The 14127-nt window shown below is 41.9% G+C and overlaps 1 protein-coding gene across 13 annotated transcripts in view; it reads right to left on the bottom strand.

Annotated features, from left to right (window-relative positions):
* Positions 1-13705, bottom strand: part of KDM6A (lysine demethylase 6A) — a 205946-nt gene extending 192241 nt beyond the window's left edge. For all 13 annotated transcript variants that reach the window (XM_042973853.1, XM_042973856.1, XM_042973858.1 and 10 more), the window contains exons 1-2: positions 13324-13705; positions 13046-13109 (exon numbers count right to left, since the gene is read on the bottom strand). In XM_042973853.1, the coding sequence (XP_042829787.1) occupies positions 13046-13109; positions 13324-13484 (225 nt within the window). In that variant the 5' untranslated portion in view covers positions 13485-13705. The remainder of the gene's footprint in view (positions 1-13045; positions 13110-13323) is intronic.
* Between the last annotated feature and the right edge of the window lie 422 nt (positions 13706-14127).

The following is a 14127-nucleotide window of genomic DNA, read 5'->3' as shown; positions in this document are numbered from 1 at the left end:
CAGGCTAAAGAAGCAATACTAAACCCTATTTACTATGTTAACGGGGCATGTGCATACAGCTATTTTTCCAGTTAGAGCAATAAGCTGTCTAGGGATCGGTCCACATTCTCTTCCCCTAGTACCCTTACAACAACCAGCAGAGAAGAATTTGAGAGAATATGTGAAGTGGTCATAGAATACCGCAAAACTGTGTGGTAAAATCCATGCCATCTAAGCCTAACCAACCCAGTGGTTTTAAAGCTTTTCTTTCTCCCAACACACTCCCATCATTAACACCTCTACCCAAAAATAAGTAAACTGCACTAACTGAAAATAATGGAGGCTACAGTCGGGCTTCAAAGGGATCCATACACTCCCTGAAATCATATACAAAATGTATGCAGCTACACTGACCCTAAAAGGGTTAATGACCCCCAAGAAATAAAGTACTACTGTTTTAGCTCTACCACCAGTCACTCTAGAGTGAAAATAAAAATATTCTGCTGTGAAATAAGTTAACACACTAAGCCCTGTACTGTCTTCAACTAATCAAGAATGCAAGTTTACCTATTTTTCCTTTTCTATAATAAAAATGAGAATAAACCAAGAAAGTGAATGACTCCCACGAACACAAGATTATTAAGTAGTATAAACTATGGCTACTTCCACAAACATTCAGGGAGTGAATTAAGTTAGTAGCCACAGAACCTGATAATTACACCAAGAAAACAAAATATGAAGCCAAAATTTGCCAATTATTCCAATTGACAGGTCACAGCATATAAAATTAAACAACTGCTATCTTTTTTTTTTTTATATATGAAATTTATTGTCAAACTGGTTTCCATACAACACCCAGTGCTCATCCCAAAAGGTACCCTCCTCAATACCCATCACCCACCCTCCCCTCCCTCCCACCCCCCATCAACCCTCAGTTTGTTCTCAGTTTTTAACAGTCTCTTATGCTTTGGCTCTCTCCCACTCTAACCTTTTTTTTTTTTTTCCTTCCCCTCCCCCATGGGTTTCTGTTAAGTTTCTCAGGATCCACATAAGAGTGAAACCATATGGTATCTGTCTTTCTCTGTATGGCTTATTTCACTTAGCATCACACTCTCCAGTTCCATCCAAGTTGCTACAAAAGGCCATATTTCATTCTTTCTCATTGCCACGTAGTATTCCATTGTGTATATAAACCACAATTTCTTTATCCATTCATCAGTTGATGGACATTTAGGCTCTTTCCATAACTGGCTATTGTTGAGAGTGCTGCTATAAACATTGGGGAACAAGTGCCCCTATGCATCAGTATTCCTGTAACCCTTGGGTAAATTCCTAGCAGTGCTATTGCTGGGTCATAGGGTAGGTCTATTTTTAATTTTCTGAGGAACCTCCACACTGCTTTCCAGAGCGGCTGCACCAATTTGCATTCCCACCAACAGTGCAAGAGGGTTCCCGTTTCTCCACATCCTCTCCAGCATCTATAGTCTCCTGATTTGTTCATTTTGGCCACTCTGACTGGCGTGAGGTGATATCGGAGTGTGGTTTTGATTTGTATTTCCCTGATAAGGAGCGACGTTGAACATCTTTTCATGTGCCTGTTGGCCATCTGGATGTCTTCTTTAGAGAAGTGTCTATTCATAAACAACTGCTATCTTAAGAAAACCCACGTGAGGGGCACCTGGGTAGTTCAGTGGGTTGAGTGCTGGACTCTTGTTTTCAGCTCAGGTCATGATCCCAGGGTTGTAGGATCGAGCCCCATGTCGGGCTCCAAGCTAAACGTAGACCCTGCTTAAGAGTCTGTCTCCTCTCTCCCTCTGCCCCTCTCCTCCACTCATACTCTCTCTAAAATTAAAAAAAAGAAAGAAAGGAAGAAAACACGTGAACATACTTCCAATTAAGACCTTCACATGCTGAAGAATTTCTATCCTCAGTATCAGGCATAAAAGGAGAACAGAACCTCAAAATCACTTAAAAGTAACCCAAATCAATCCCCTCACCGACATCTCCCTATTTGAATGAGAACTCCCAAACCCAAGACAATTCAATATAAGAACTATAAACATTTTCACACAGCAAACAGTAAAATTAAAGTATTTTCTAACAATTTATATACAGTATGATCTCATTTGTGTGGGGAAAAAAACACAACAGAATATGTGCTTGTTGTATATGTGTTGAAATATGAAGTTACCCAATAACTTCATATTATCAGTGGCTGCCTGATAATATGAACCAAATAACTGGGAGATGTGGGAGGGAGATTTTCTTTTCACTGTTAACACTCTTCATGTAACTTTTCAATTTTGTACTACACTTAAGTATACATATTCAAAAACACTATTGTGAAGTTATTTCAAAAGTCAAAGATAGGATCATGGCTGCAATTAGAATATTGGCAGTAAGGGGGCGCCTGGGCGGCTCAGTCCATTGAGTGCCATTAATTTGGCTCAGGTCATGATCCCAAGGTCGCTAAATCTAGGTGCAGGTGGGGCTCATGCTGAGCACAGAACCTGCTTGGGATTCTCTCTCTCCCTCTGTCCCTCTGCTGCTCGCCCAGCTTGCACATACTCTAGCTCTCTTAAAAAAAAGAAAAAAAAAAAAAAAAAAAAAAGAAGAAGAAGAAGAAGAATGGCAGGCAGTGAGAATGGAGAGAAACAGATTTGAAATTTAAGAAGTAGAAATGACAAGATAGGAGACTATTAGGATTTTATAGGCCAAGAAAAAGGAATCAAAGGTGCCTGGGTGGCTCAGTCGGTTAAGTGTCTGATTCCTGATCTTGGCTCAGGTCATGATCTCATGGTTCATGGGATCCAGCCACGAGTCCAACTCTGTACTGACAGTGCAGAGCATGCTTGGGATTCTCTCTCTGCCCTCCCCCTGCTCTATCAAATAAATAAACGTTAAAAAAAAAAAAAAAAAGGAGTCAAGAAACACTCCAAGGTTTCTAGCAAGGATAACGGTTAAGTGTCATTTATCATGATAAAAAACATCAAAGACAATGATAAATTCAGTTTGCATATATATATACACATATATATACATATACACACATATATATACATATACATATATATACATGCGTATATATGCGTGTATATATACGTATACATAAGGTAACGTCAAGATGCCCAAATAATCAAGTGGCAGTCAAGTTTACGTGCAAGTTGGAGGCAGAGTGAGTAAAGAAGATCTAGGAACAGTCTTCTTACAAAGGAGACTGAGATGTGGTCAGACCCAGAAAGAAAGCCAAAGTAATGAGATGTTAGCATTCCTTTCCAGGGATCTCAAATCTGCCCCTATCTCCCCCCTCACTCCTAAAATACAGCCTTAGTTTAAACTTAAACTGTCTTTCCTAAGATGATACCATGTATCTTGCACTGAGCACCTTCCATGCTAGGCCCAATGCCAGGTACTTTATGTAACTTTTTTTCCTAACACAAAATGCAACAACCTGCCAGAAATCTATTACCACTTCCATTTAACAGATGAGAAAGCTGAGCCTCTGAAAGATGAAATAATTTGTCCAAGCATCTCACATCTAGGTAAGTGGCAGAACCAGAATTCTATTCTAAAACCCATGTATTGCTATCTAACCATCAATACTTAACAACTAGGTTCCTTTCCCTTCCACTTTATCCTTCTGACTGTAGCCAATAATATTCCCATAAAACCTACTTCTAGTCATGCCAATTCCCCCTGATTAGAGAGGTGAATTCAATGACCTCCCAAAACATCCTAGGGCTTATAGTGACGTGGGCCTTGACATGTTCAGTTACTTCCTCCTAATCCCACTTAGACACCCTCTACCCACACTAGACTATGCACAATTCCTCAAACACCATTTAACTTCATACTTCCAACTCTCTGCCCTTTCCTTCCTCTTGCTAAACTTCTACTCATGTTTGATAACCAAGACCAAATTCCATCTCTATGCAGTTTCCCTCACCTACTTACTTCTCTAGTCAAAATCAACTGTTCCAAAATGCTGGGAATTGTGTGGATAGTTTATCCATAATCCAAAAATTTTAATGTTTTATTGGCTCCATCGTCTCACAGCTCATAGCACTTGGCATACACCTTGATTAGTATACTTACTACAACATATGATCACTCAGTCTGTCCATCTTTCTCCAAAGACTGCAGGGGCAGAGGCCAGGTCTTACTTGTTGCCCCAGGACTTGGCACAGTCCCCCACCACAGCAGGTCAGCAAACGTTTCATAATCAATCAAGCAAAACCAAAAGCTTTTCTAGTTCTCAGTCTGATACTTGAAATACAAAACCCTAATTTAACTACTATATCTTAAAAACTTACTATCTTAAAAAAAGTTTCCCCTAAATGCATAAATGATCCAGACTCAACTAAGATTCATAAAGTTCTTAGGCAAAATTATCTCTTTTGGCTTGTATTGTGTAATATTCTATTACAAAATGCTACCACGATATTAAAATACGTCACATATATTCAGCTAAATATCTTTCTACCAGCTTCCCAAGGAACTAATTCTTTTGCATGTTAAAAAATCAAGGCTCTCAAAATATTTGCTATTAAGAAGTTATTTTTATGTGTAATAAGGGCATTGTGATTATGTTTCAGAGACAAACTGATCTATCTATGGGTTAAATGATGTGATTGATGCCTGAGATTTCCTTCAAAATAATGGGGGTGAGGGGTAAGATAGAGATGAAACAAGACTGGTCATGAGTTGACAATAACTGAACTGGGGGCACCTGGGTGGCTCAGTCAGTTGAGTGTCTGACTCTTGATTTTGGCTCAGGTCATGATCTTGCAGTTCATGAGTTCAAGCCCCATGTCAAGCTGTGCCCTGACAGTGCAGAGCTCGCTTGGGATTCTCTCTCTCTTTTTCTGCCCCTCTCGCACATACTCTCTCTCAAAATAAATAACCATTAAAAAAAGAAGAAGAAAATAGCTCAACTGGGTAGTGCTTGGTGATGGTTAGTTGGCTACTTTTCTCTGCTTTTGAAAATACTGGAGGGGTACCTAAGTGGTTCAGTCGGTTAAGCATCCCACTTCAGCTCAGGTCAAGATCTCACAGTTCGTGAGTTCAAGCCCCACATCGGGCTCTGTGATGACAGCTCAGAACCTGGAGCCTGCTTCAGATTCTGTGTCTCCCTCTCTCTGCTCCTCCCTCCGCTCACACTCTGTTTCTGTCTCAAAAATAAACATAAGGAAATATATATATATATATATATATATATATATATATATATATATATAGGAAATTTTCCCTAACAAACTTTTTTTAAAAAAGAGAAGGATGTAATGAACATAATATAATAGATCCACAGTTTGAAAACAATCCTTTATCTAAAAGGGTTTCTTCCACTGTTCTAAATTAAAATAAATTAGATGACCTTACATAAATTTCTTAACTATAACAAAGTCCAATCTTCTTCCTGAGAATAAACTTAGCAGCAGCATCTTTTATTTATTCTAACACAGACAAAATACTACCACAGACCAAACTACCAAAAAAAAAAAAAATACAAAAACACGTTAAGAGAACAACAGTTTTAGCAATGTAGAAAAGTAGAAAAAAGAGTAAAAGAAGAAATGGATAAAAGAAAACAAAAGTTTGTAGGAGAAAGTGGCAAACAAATAGCCCATAATCTGGCTGAGAACCCTAAAACTATCTAAAGAAGGCATTACTCTCATGCTTTCAGGTTATAGTCCTTTTAATTTGGTCCTAAATGTCAATCTGGGCCAAAAGGGGCCCAAAAGTGAAATCATCAAAGAAACAGATGCTAAAGATCAAAATGAAGATTGCATGGTGACTTACCCCAAAGCCACCTAAAAGGCAAAGAAATAGGACCTAACAGGGCACATCTCTACTTCATTCATCCCTATCCCCACTTAAGGACCATCAAGCTCAGAAGTATCCTGACTTGACAAGGCCCTTACAGGTATCTCTACACACACGGCAGAATAAAACCCATTTTTAATCAACCAAAATATAACTCTAGTGTACTCACCATCAGGATGCTTATTGTATTATTTGTAAAGTAATACATTTCTAAAGAAAAAAAAAAAAAACAGCAGTACAGAAATCTATAAAGTGTAAAGTTTAAAATCTCCCCTCCTCCTCACCCTAGAGTCATTTGTACTCCAAGATGACCTTTCTTTAATTACTTACTATCCTTCCAAAACCTGGTCAGAGAACTTCTTAAATTGAGCCATGAAAACTCATTCAAGGATCCCAAGAACCCATACAAAGGTAAATATTACTATAAAATGAGATCAGAGAGGGCACAGAACACACAGCAGATTATCCTTTCAACATTTGCTTGCTACAAGCCAGAATGTGATTTTAAATGTTTTCCTAAACAAAATTACAAGATTCCTTGCTAATATCCAAGTCAAGAAACACCATGTCCGAAAAACACAATCAAGAAACAATCCTCATCCTGTTAATAAAAGCCATTCTACTGAGGCCCAATCTAGGGTAGAACTTTGAAACTCAATTTACAACTGCCCCAACAGTAAGCTAAGTGAAAAGGGGAGATCCAAGAAAGCACTGTTTTGCAGAAGTCATCAATGCCTGCCTACCTCCAGCACTACCCATCCAGAGAAAGAAGGCCCAGGTCATAAAAGTGCCCAGGCATGAGGAACTAGCAGATGGAGTCTTTTTTTCCTTTTCTGGGGTCTGGTGTTCAAAGTGTATAATTTGTTGAAACGTACCTGAATACATGGAATAGACTATCTGTAAATTAGGCCAGACATCCTTTCTGCAGTGTCTCACAAATGTAAACATTTAACTCACAAGTGTAAAAATTTAATTAAATAATTTAGTTTTAAATGTCTGACAAAATGTTACATAACAGAAAGTCTCATTAAATGTTTTGTTTTTTAATGAAACACATCAGGAGATGATGGGTCTCAAATGCTTAGTTAACTTTAACCTAGGAACTATCAGTTAACCCTACTAATCTAAAATCCAAAAGCTGTTAACTTTTTAAATGCCCAAATCAAGAATACATAGTTCAAGAACAGTTCAATCTAAAAATGAGAGACATGAGGGGGACATGAGCCAGGACAGCACTCTGCAAAGGCAATGGTTCTCCTGCCTTTACTTCAGTAAGCCCAGGAATGCGTTAGGGAGCATAAAGGGTGTTAGACGTTAAGTTTTCACGTGAAATGAATGATGGTCGAATTAACGTAGCTTGGCTAGAAATACTATAAAGGCACCTCCACCTTTGCACAAACAGGAGGGTCTAAGAATCCACAAACCCAGGATCCCAATACTCTACACACTGTACATGTAGTCTATAAGTCCCATTCAACCCCGTGTTCCACCGCTGACCAGGTAATTCTGGAATAATGCCCGCTGCTGCTGATAGATTGCTACATGTGCCTCCAATGCACCTTTCCAGCAAGGTCCTTGTTATACTACCTACAAAGACAAAGGGCTGGGACTTCACAAGCTTCCCAAACAGGTTCCTGTGACTGCTTTTGTGCCTGCTTGCTAATCGATGCTTCTATGGGTGGCAAAAAAAAAAAAAAAAAAAAAAAAAATTCCATTCTACTTGTTAAATGGACATTCAACATAACCTTTCAGGGCGCTTCACACTATTCTTCTGCCACTGACGTTCCTATGTTAGTCATCCTTATACTTATCTCGTTCCTCTTAGCCTGAGTTTTCAATGCAGGCAAGGAATATCTGTCATCTTCATGTTCTCTGCACAGACTTGCACTTAATGTAGAGTCCATGTTTGTTGCTCTAATGTACTGTTGACAGTATGCAAAACTGATACAATTGTATGTAAAGCTGCAGTAGGAGTACATAAAACTATCAATTTCGCATTCATGAAACTCCATTAACTAGTCTACAAATAAATACATGGGGGGCCCTAAATAACCTAACCACCATTCCAATTCTTAGACAATCTGGTGGTGTTTCTTAACATAAACTAGCTCTCTGGATACCACATTTCAAAAATACTGTTAATGATGTACAGTGTTATCAGTCATTAACATCAGTTTCAAAGAGCTCAAAGCATCACCATGAGTTTCAAAGTAAAAAAAAAAAAAAAAAAAACTTAACAAATCTGCAAAAAAAAAAAAAAATACTGGTACTAAAGAAATAAAAACTAAATGTTACATAATCAAGTCACAATAAGACATTTTACTCTGTAGCTAGCCAAGCAGTGAACCTTCACTTTGGTTTAATACCCATGCCTCATTACTCCACTTTACCACCTAAATCACAAAAACCCAACTCTCAGGCAGTTTTTCTTAACAACCTAAAATATCTAGAGGTGGCAGTCAAATGTTCCCTAGTCATTTCAATTTATAATTGATTCTACAGAAAGAGCTATCCAGTGAGAAAGAAGGCCAGAACTTAAAAAGTACCTGTTTATATATTCCTGCGGTTCTAATTTGTGCCCAGGTATGCAAACATTTCTGTAATCTCTTACTATTATAGCTGTATTACTAGGGATGTGGCAAAATTTTAGGAAATGTGTAATAGCATGAGACTTTATCCAGGCAAACAATGACTATAATTATTTACAAGACAACTTTCCAAACTAGAAAACACTTTTTAAAAACACATCAAGTTAAAGACCTAATTTTCAAACACAAGGCATGACATTATTCTGTGGCTACTTTTGTAACACAAACACTAAACCTTCTTTAGCACTAGAAATGAATATATACCTTTAAGTGTCAGCAAACAAAACACAATATAGAATAATTCTAAACATCATCAATCTCTAAATATTATAGTATAAATAAACCATCTCTAGAACTGACCTAGTAAGTTTCCCCTACCATCTACATGCAAGCAGACCAAATTTAGGAAAATATATGCTTTAATGGATTTTAAACTACTTCTATTTCCCAAAAAAATGAAAAATGCTATGTTAATACTAATGATCTCCTTGGAAAAATAGAACATACATTTCTTTTTCAACTTTTTTCATGTTTATTTTTGAGAGAGAGAGAGAGAGAGTGTGTGTGAGAGTGGGAGAGGGGCAGAGAGAGAGGGGGGGACAGAGGATCCCAAGCAACTCTGCGCTGACAGCAGAGAGCCCCATGCAGGTCTCCAACACGCCAACAGTGAGATCATGACTGGAGGCAAAGTCAGATGCTTAAGGGACTGAGCCACCCAGGTGCCCCGAGCATATCCTAAAGGGTAAACAAACCATAACTCCTCGGTATTTCACATAATCTTTCTACTGATTAACAGAATTATAAAAAAAAGATGTATCAATAAAGTATACTCAGGACAAACTTACAAATGATGTAAAGATACTTCAAAATGAACATCTATGTACTTAAGCAGTTGTTCCCTGACGCAGATAAGATTCCCCAGCCCTTTAGCAATATATTACTATAAATATGCCTTATAGTGCGATATTTATTCTTTCTGTATTTATGCTATATTATTACTATACATGATACTTTAACACAAATCCTTATCCAACTGAGAACAAGATGAACCCAAAAGATTTTCAAAAACGTACTAACAACAAAATCACCACAGTTAATTTCTGTTAAAATGTTTCATTTCTGGGGCGCCTGGGTGGCTCAGTCGGTTGAGCGGCCGACTTCGGCTCAGGTCATGATCTCGCGGTCCGTGAGTTCGAGCCCCACGTCGGGCTCTGTGCTGACGGCTCAGAGCCTGGAGCCTGTTTCGGATTCTGTGTCTCCCTCTCTCTGACCCTCCCCGTTCATGCTCTGTCTCTCTCTGTCTCAAAAATAAATAAACGTTAAAAAAAAAAAAAATGTTTCATTTCTAATTACTTTTCAGTAACTCCACTGTAATTAAAATGTAAGAATCTTGAATTATTATGTTACCAAAAGATTAGTGGTCAGCATTAAAGAGCAAAGTGGTCAAGCTCATGCTGTATTTCAAGAACTCAGATTAAGCAACCACTTGCTATTAACAACCTTTTAAAGATATTTTAAAGATATTACTACAAAAATAATATACCATATTACTAACTTATTTTTTAATCCAAAATCCCAAGTATTGTATATCAAATGGCAATCATACAAACAAAAATCCTTTTAAGGACACTAATACGAATGAGTCTTACAAAAACATTCAGAGACTAAGAAATCAGCAGTTTGGACAAAGTATCCTCACACCTGGAAAAGGAACATACAAGTTTAGTGGCAAGTAAGAGACACTTTTATTAAATGTTTAAAACTTACCAAAGCTTTTATGTCAAGAGTTACCTTTTTTTAAACCTACAAATTGGAATTTAAAAACTTGAAGCCCGATCCGATAATACATATAGGAATAAAAATTTTTGAAAACACGTAGTAATAGCTAAGTTTGTCAGAAAGAAAAAAAAAGTTATACAAGCTGCAGACTAAATTTATGGGGGGGGGGGCGCGGGAGGTGAGGAGGGGTGGCAGGACAAAAATAGCAGCTAAAAAGAGAACGCTGAGAGTTATTCAATTCCGTTACCTGCCTTCAGGTAAGTAGCCTGAACCAACCCCAACAAAGAAAAGCCAACTCTTGTTTTTAAGACTTTTAGATAACATGAATTCTGAAACATAGCTCAACATTACACACACACACACACACACACACACACACACACACACACACACAGGACTGTTGTTCCCCAGGACTATTCAAAAGATGGGTGAAACTGAATTAATTCAATACTTCCGACAGCAGGACCCCAGCTCATTCATTCTTTTCAGAATTCAATTCAAACACGAGGTGAGAGGTTATATAATGTCAAGCTTTACATTATACATTTCGCTGGGATGTGCAGGCTCACAAGAACTGCATGAGGTTGCAAGCATACACTCTAGAATGTTTTATTGTAACGTTAAGACTAACAAGTCTTGCCCTAAATAGGTAGGACCTCACAAGCACGGAGTTACAAAGTAATAAAGAATTTTTTTTCAACTCAATGAAATACTTAGTAATGCAGCAGATTATTTTTTTACAAAGCCTTAATTCTTCCCCAAAACATAGTGAAACTTCACAAGTTTCTCATGTATAGCATGTTACTGTATTCAAACATCAAGAAAGTAATGCACACTTTACAAAAAAATGCTTGAAAACGCTGAGTTCTTTAAAATTTAAACACAATAGTGCATAATTACTGTAGAGTCCAATACTACAGTCTGAAATCCAATCCACTGTGAATCTACTAAGCACCATCGTTCTGAGACACGAAATCATCAACTAGCATTTTACACATCATCCACATAAAACATCAGATTCCGTTTATATCTTCATTACCGTAAACCAAAAGCAATAGATTTGGCCAAACTTTTCCAAATGTGTTATCTTTGCAAACAATTTTACCAACCTCCAATTAGACTGGCAATAATCACTCCAAGATAAAATAATGCTCCATTTATTTAAAGATCTTATTTAATCTTGTGGAAGGACAACTCTGACAGTAGTCAATTATTTTCAACAAAATATTTTAAATACTCAAAACATTTTCAAGGCTTTAATTATTGACGCTTAAATCATTTCAGAGCTAGTCGCTATTCATTTTTCCAGGGATAATCTAAATGAAACCAATTAATACCTACACAGCCAAAGTTTAATTCAAGTTTTCTCTATCAGGCAAAGGCACCAGGCTTCCTGAAAAGGATTATTACTGTTTAGCTTTCTGGTCATTATCTGGGGTTGAAATCCCTTACACTTAGTTACTTTGAAACAAAAGCAGAAGTCAATTGCAGATAAAGAATTAGTGACTCCTAAACCAAACTACAGACAAAAAAATGGAGAACTAGCTAAATTTTTTAAAAATCAACTTAAGAATAAAACGCTAGGCTTTGTCAAACTTCCTTCTCAAATGTAACAATAAGGCTAGGTGTCAAACTGAAAGCTACGGATTTCGGCTTGAAAAGAAAATGTCTAACGGATGCAACACCTATCGCACACACTCCCAAGTTTCACGGTGCCCATTAAGGAAGCACACAAATATCACTTCGATCATATTTTGCTCCGGAGGGACCAACTGATGCGGACAGATCGAGACTCCACAGCCTTTGTTCAGCAGCTTACGGTTGGGCAACTAAATGTGCTACAGGTTGATAAGCATTTACCAGGCTTACGAATGCTGCTTCCAAGCCTGAGAAAGGTACAAGAATTCTGCATGCAAATCATCTCGGACAATTTTTATTGAACACCATCGAGCTGCACACTCCGAAGGAGAGGCCTATTCATCGCTACTATTTATTTCCATGTTTACCTCTCCTCCCTCCCCCCCAACTCCCCCCCCCCCCTTCACTTTCTCCTCCCACCCTGTCCCGCCATCTTGGGCCGATAGGAGCAGCCATTACTTAACTAAATGACAGTGCTAACAACTTTCCACACAAATAAACAGAGGCTGCACCCCGAATCCCCCCTGGCCTCCCCGGTCAGGCACACAGGAAACGGGACTCCAAGAAGAAAACACATTCGCAAATAACTGCGGGGTGTGGGGGCAGAACGCCCTAAAAAAGTAAACAAGTCACCTAACTTCAGGTAGAACAGAGAGACCCATCGGGATGCATGTCAACAGCCCAATGCAAACTCTTCGCCGCCCTAAACTACGTGCAACTTCCCCCTTCTGGGAGCAGGGACGCAGGAGAGCCCAAAACGTTTGGTGCACAGTAGACGTTACGAACAGCGTGCCTGGAGGGAAAGAATGAAACCCACGGGAGGCAAGGAAGTCGGAAATGGGGGGGGGGGGGGCCATCTGCACACATTTACGCTGCCCTGACGCTACACCGGCACCCCGGGGGCTCATCGGGCTACCTCCAAAGAGCCGCAAAATGAGAGGCGCTTTCGTGCACCCAGTGGAGCTCGGCCCCAAAGCGCTGCTGCCCCGGTTCCTCCGGCTACGAGAGGAGAGGGCGATTTCGCAAGGGTGCGAGCGAGGTATCCGGGGGGTGCGGGGGGTGGGGGGGGGGGGGGGTGGGAGGGAGGGAGGGAGAGCAAAGGCAGGAAATAGTTTTCCGGAAGCCCCTCGGCCATCGTTCGCGGCCACAATGAACGCCGGCCGGGCGGCGGGGCCCGGGGCGAGCGGGGCGCCGGCCGGGGAAGACGGTGTCCGCGCTCCGGCCCGCGGCTGCCTTACCTTGCCCAGTAGGGCCTTCGTCCTGGCGCCATCTTCATGAAACCTCACGAACCCGAAAAGGCGGCTGCGGGGAGAGACACACGCGGCGCGTTAGGGCTCCGGGAACGCCACCGACCCACCCCTGCCCGCGCCCGAGGCCCCGGCGGCGGCTCCGGCGCGGAGAGCGCCGAGCCGAGGTGCCCGCCCCGCCGCCGCCAGAGGCGAGCGGCGCTCGGGCCTCCCCGGAGAGCGGCGCCAGCCCGTCCGGAGCCGACCGGGCGGGTGACGGCGGCCCGTACCTGTCCAGTCCGCCGAGCGCCTCCCTCTCCTCGGCTGTCAGGCTGGGGGACGCCTCCTCGCTCTCGCCGCTCGCTTTTCCCGCCGCCATTTTCTTTTCCTCATCACCGAAAGCGGCGGCGGCAGCGGCGGCGGTAGCGAGCGACACTCCGCAGGATTTCATGGAAACGCAGCGAATTCACAACTCCAACGCCGACACCCCCCCCCGGGCCGGGGCCCGCAACGACGCCCCCAGTCTCCGCGCGGGACCGGCACACCAACTTTATCGCCGCCTCCTCCTCCGCCGCGGGCGGCAGCGACGAAAAATCCCAACGCGGCGGCGGCGAAGGCGGCGGCGGCGGCAGGGGCTGCGGAGCCCCCGGGTCGGCAGCGGCGGCGGCTCGGCTGTAGGGTCACATCGCGGGGGCGGGCGGGGGGCAGCCACAGGCGGGGACGGCGGGAACGGCCGGAGCGCGCGGGGCTGGGGGACAGGGGGGGGATTCGTTGGAGACACAAACTTCCCCGGCACCAGCACAAAGTTGTTGTAATTGTGTCACACAGCGAACCCCACGCCGCCGCCGTGACCCCCCCTCCGCGCCCGGCCGGCGCCACCAATCGGCGCCGCCCGCTCGCCTCACGTGACCTTTGTTGACTCACGTCAGCCGTGGCTCCACTCAACTTGCTAGCTGCCGAGCCCCGCCCACCGAGGCCGCCACCGTCGGGGAGCGGGACGCAGGCCAATTCTGGCCGGTGGTTGGCTGCTGCGCCCGTCTGTCGGGGGGGAAGGGTTGTCACCGAGAGGCAGCAAGCGGTTAGGTTGTGCTCGT

This window comes from Panthera tigris, chromosome X (genome assembly GCF_018350195.1).
Source record: "Panthera tigris isolate Pti1 chromosome X, P.tigris_Pti1_mat1.1, whole genome shotgun sequence".
NCBI classification, from domain to species: domain Eukaryota; kingdom Metazoa; phylum Chordata; class Mammalia; order Carnivora; family Felidae; genus Panthera; species Panthera tigris.
The sequence above is the reverse complement of the archived record's forward strand: the minus strand, read 5'-3'. Positions and strand labels throughout refer to the sequence as shown.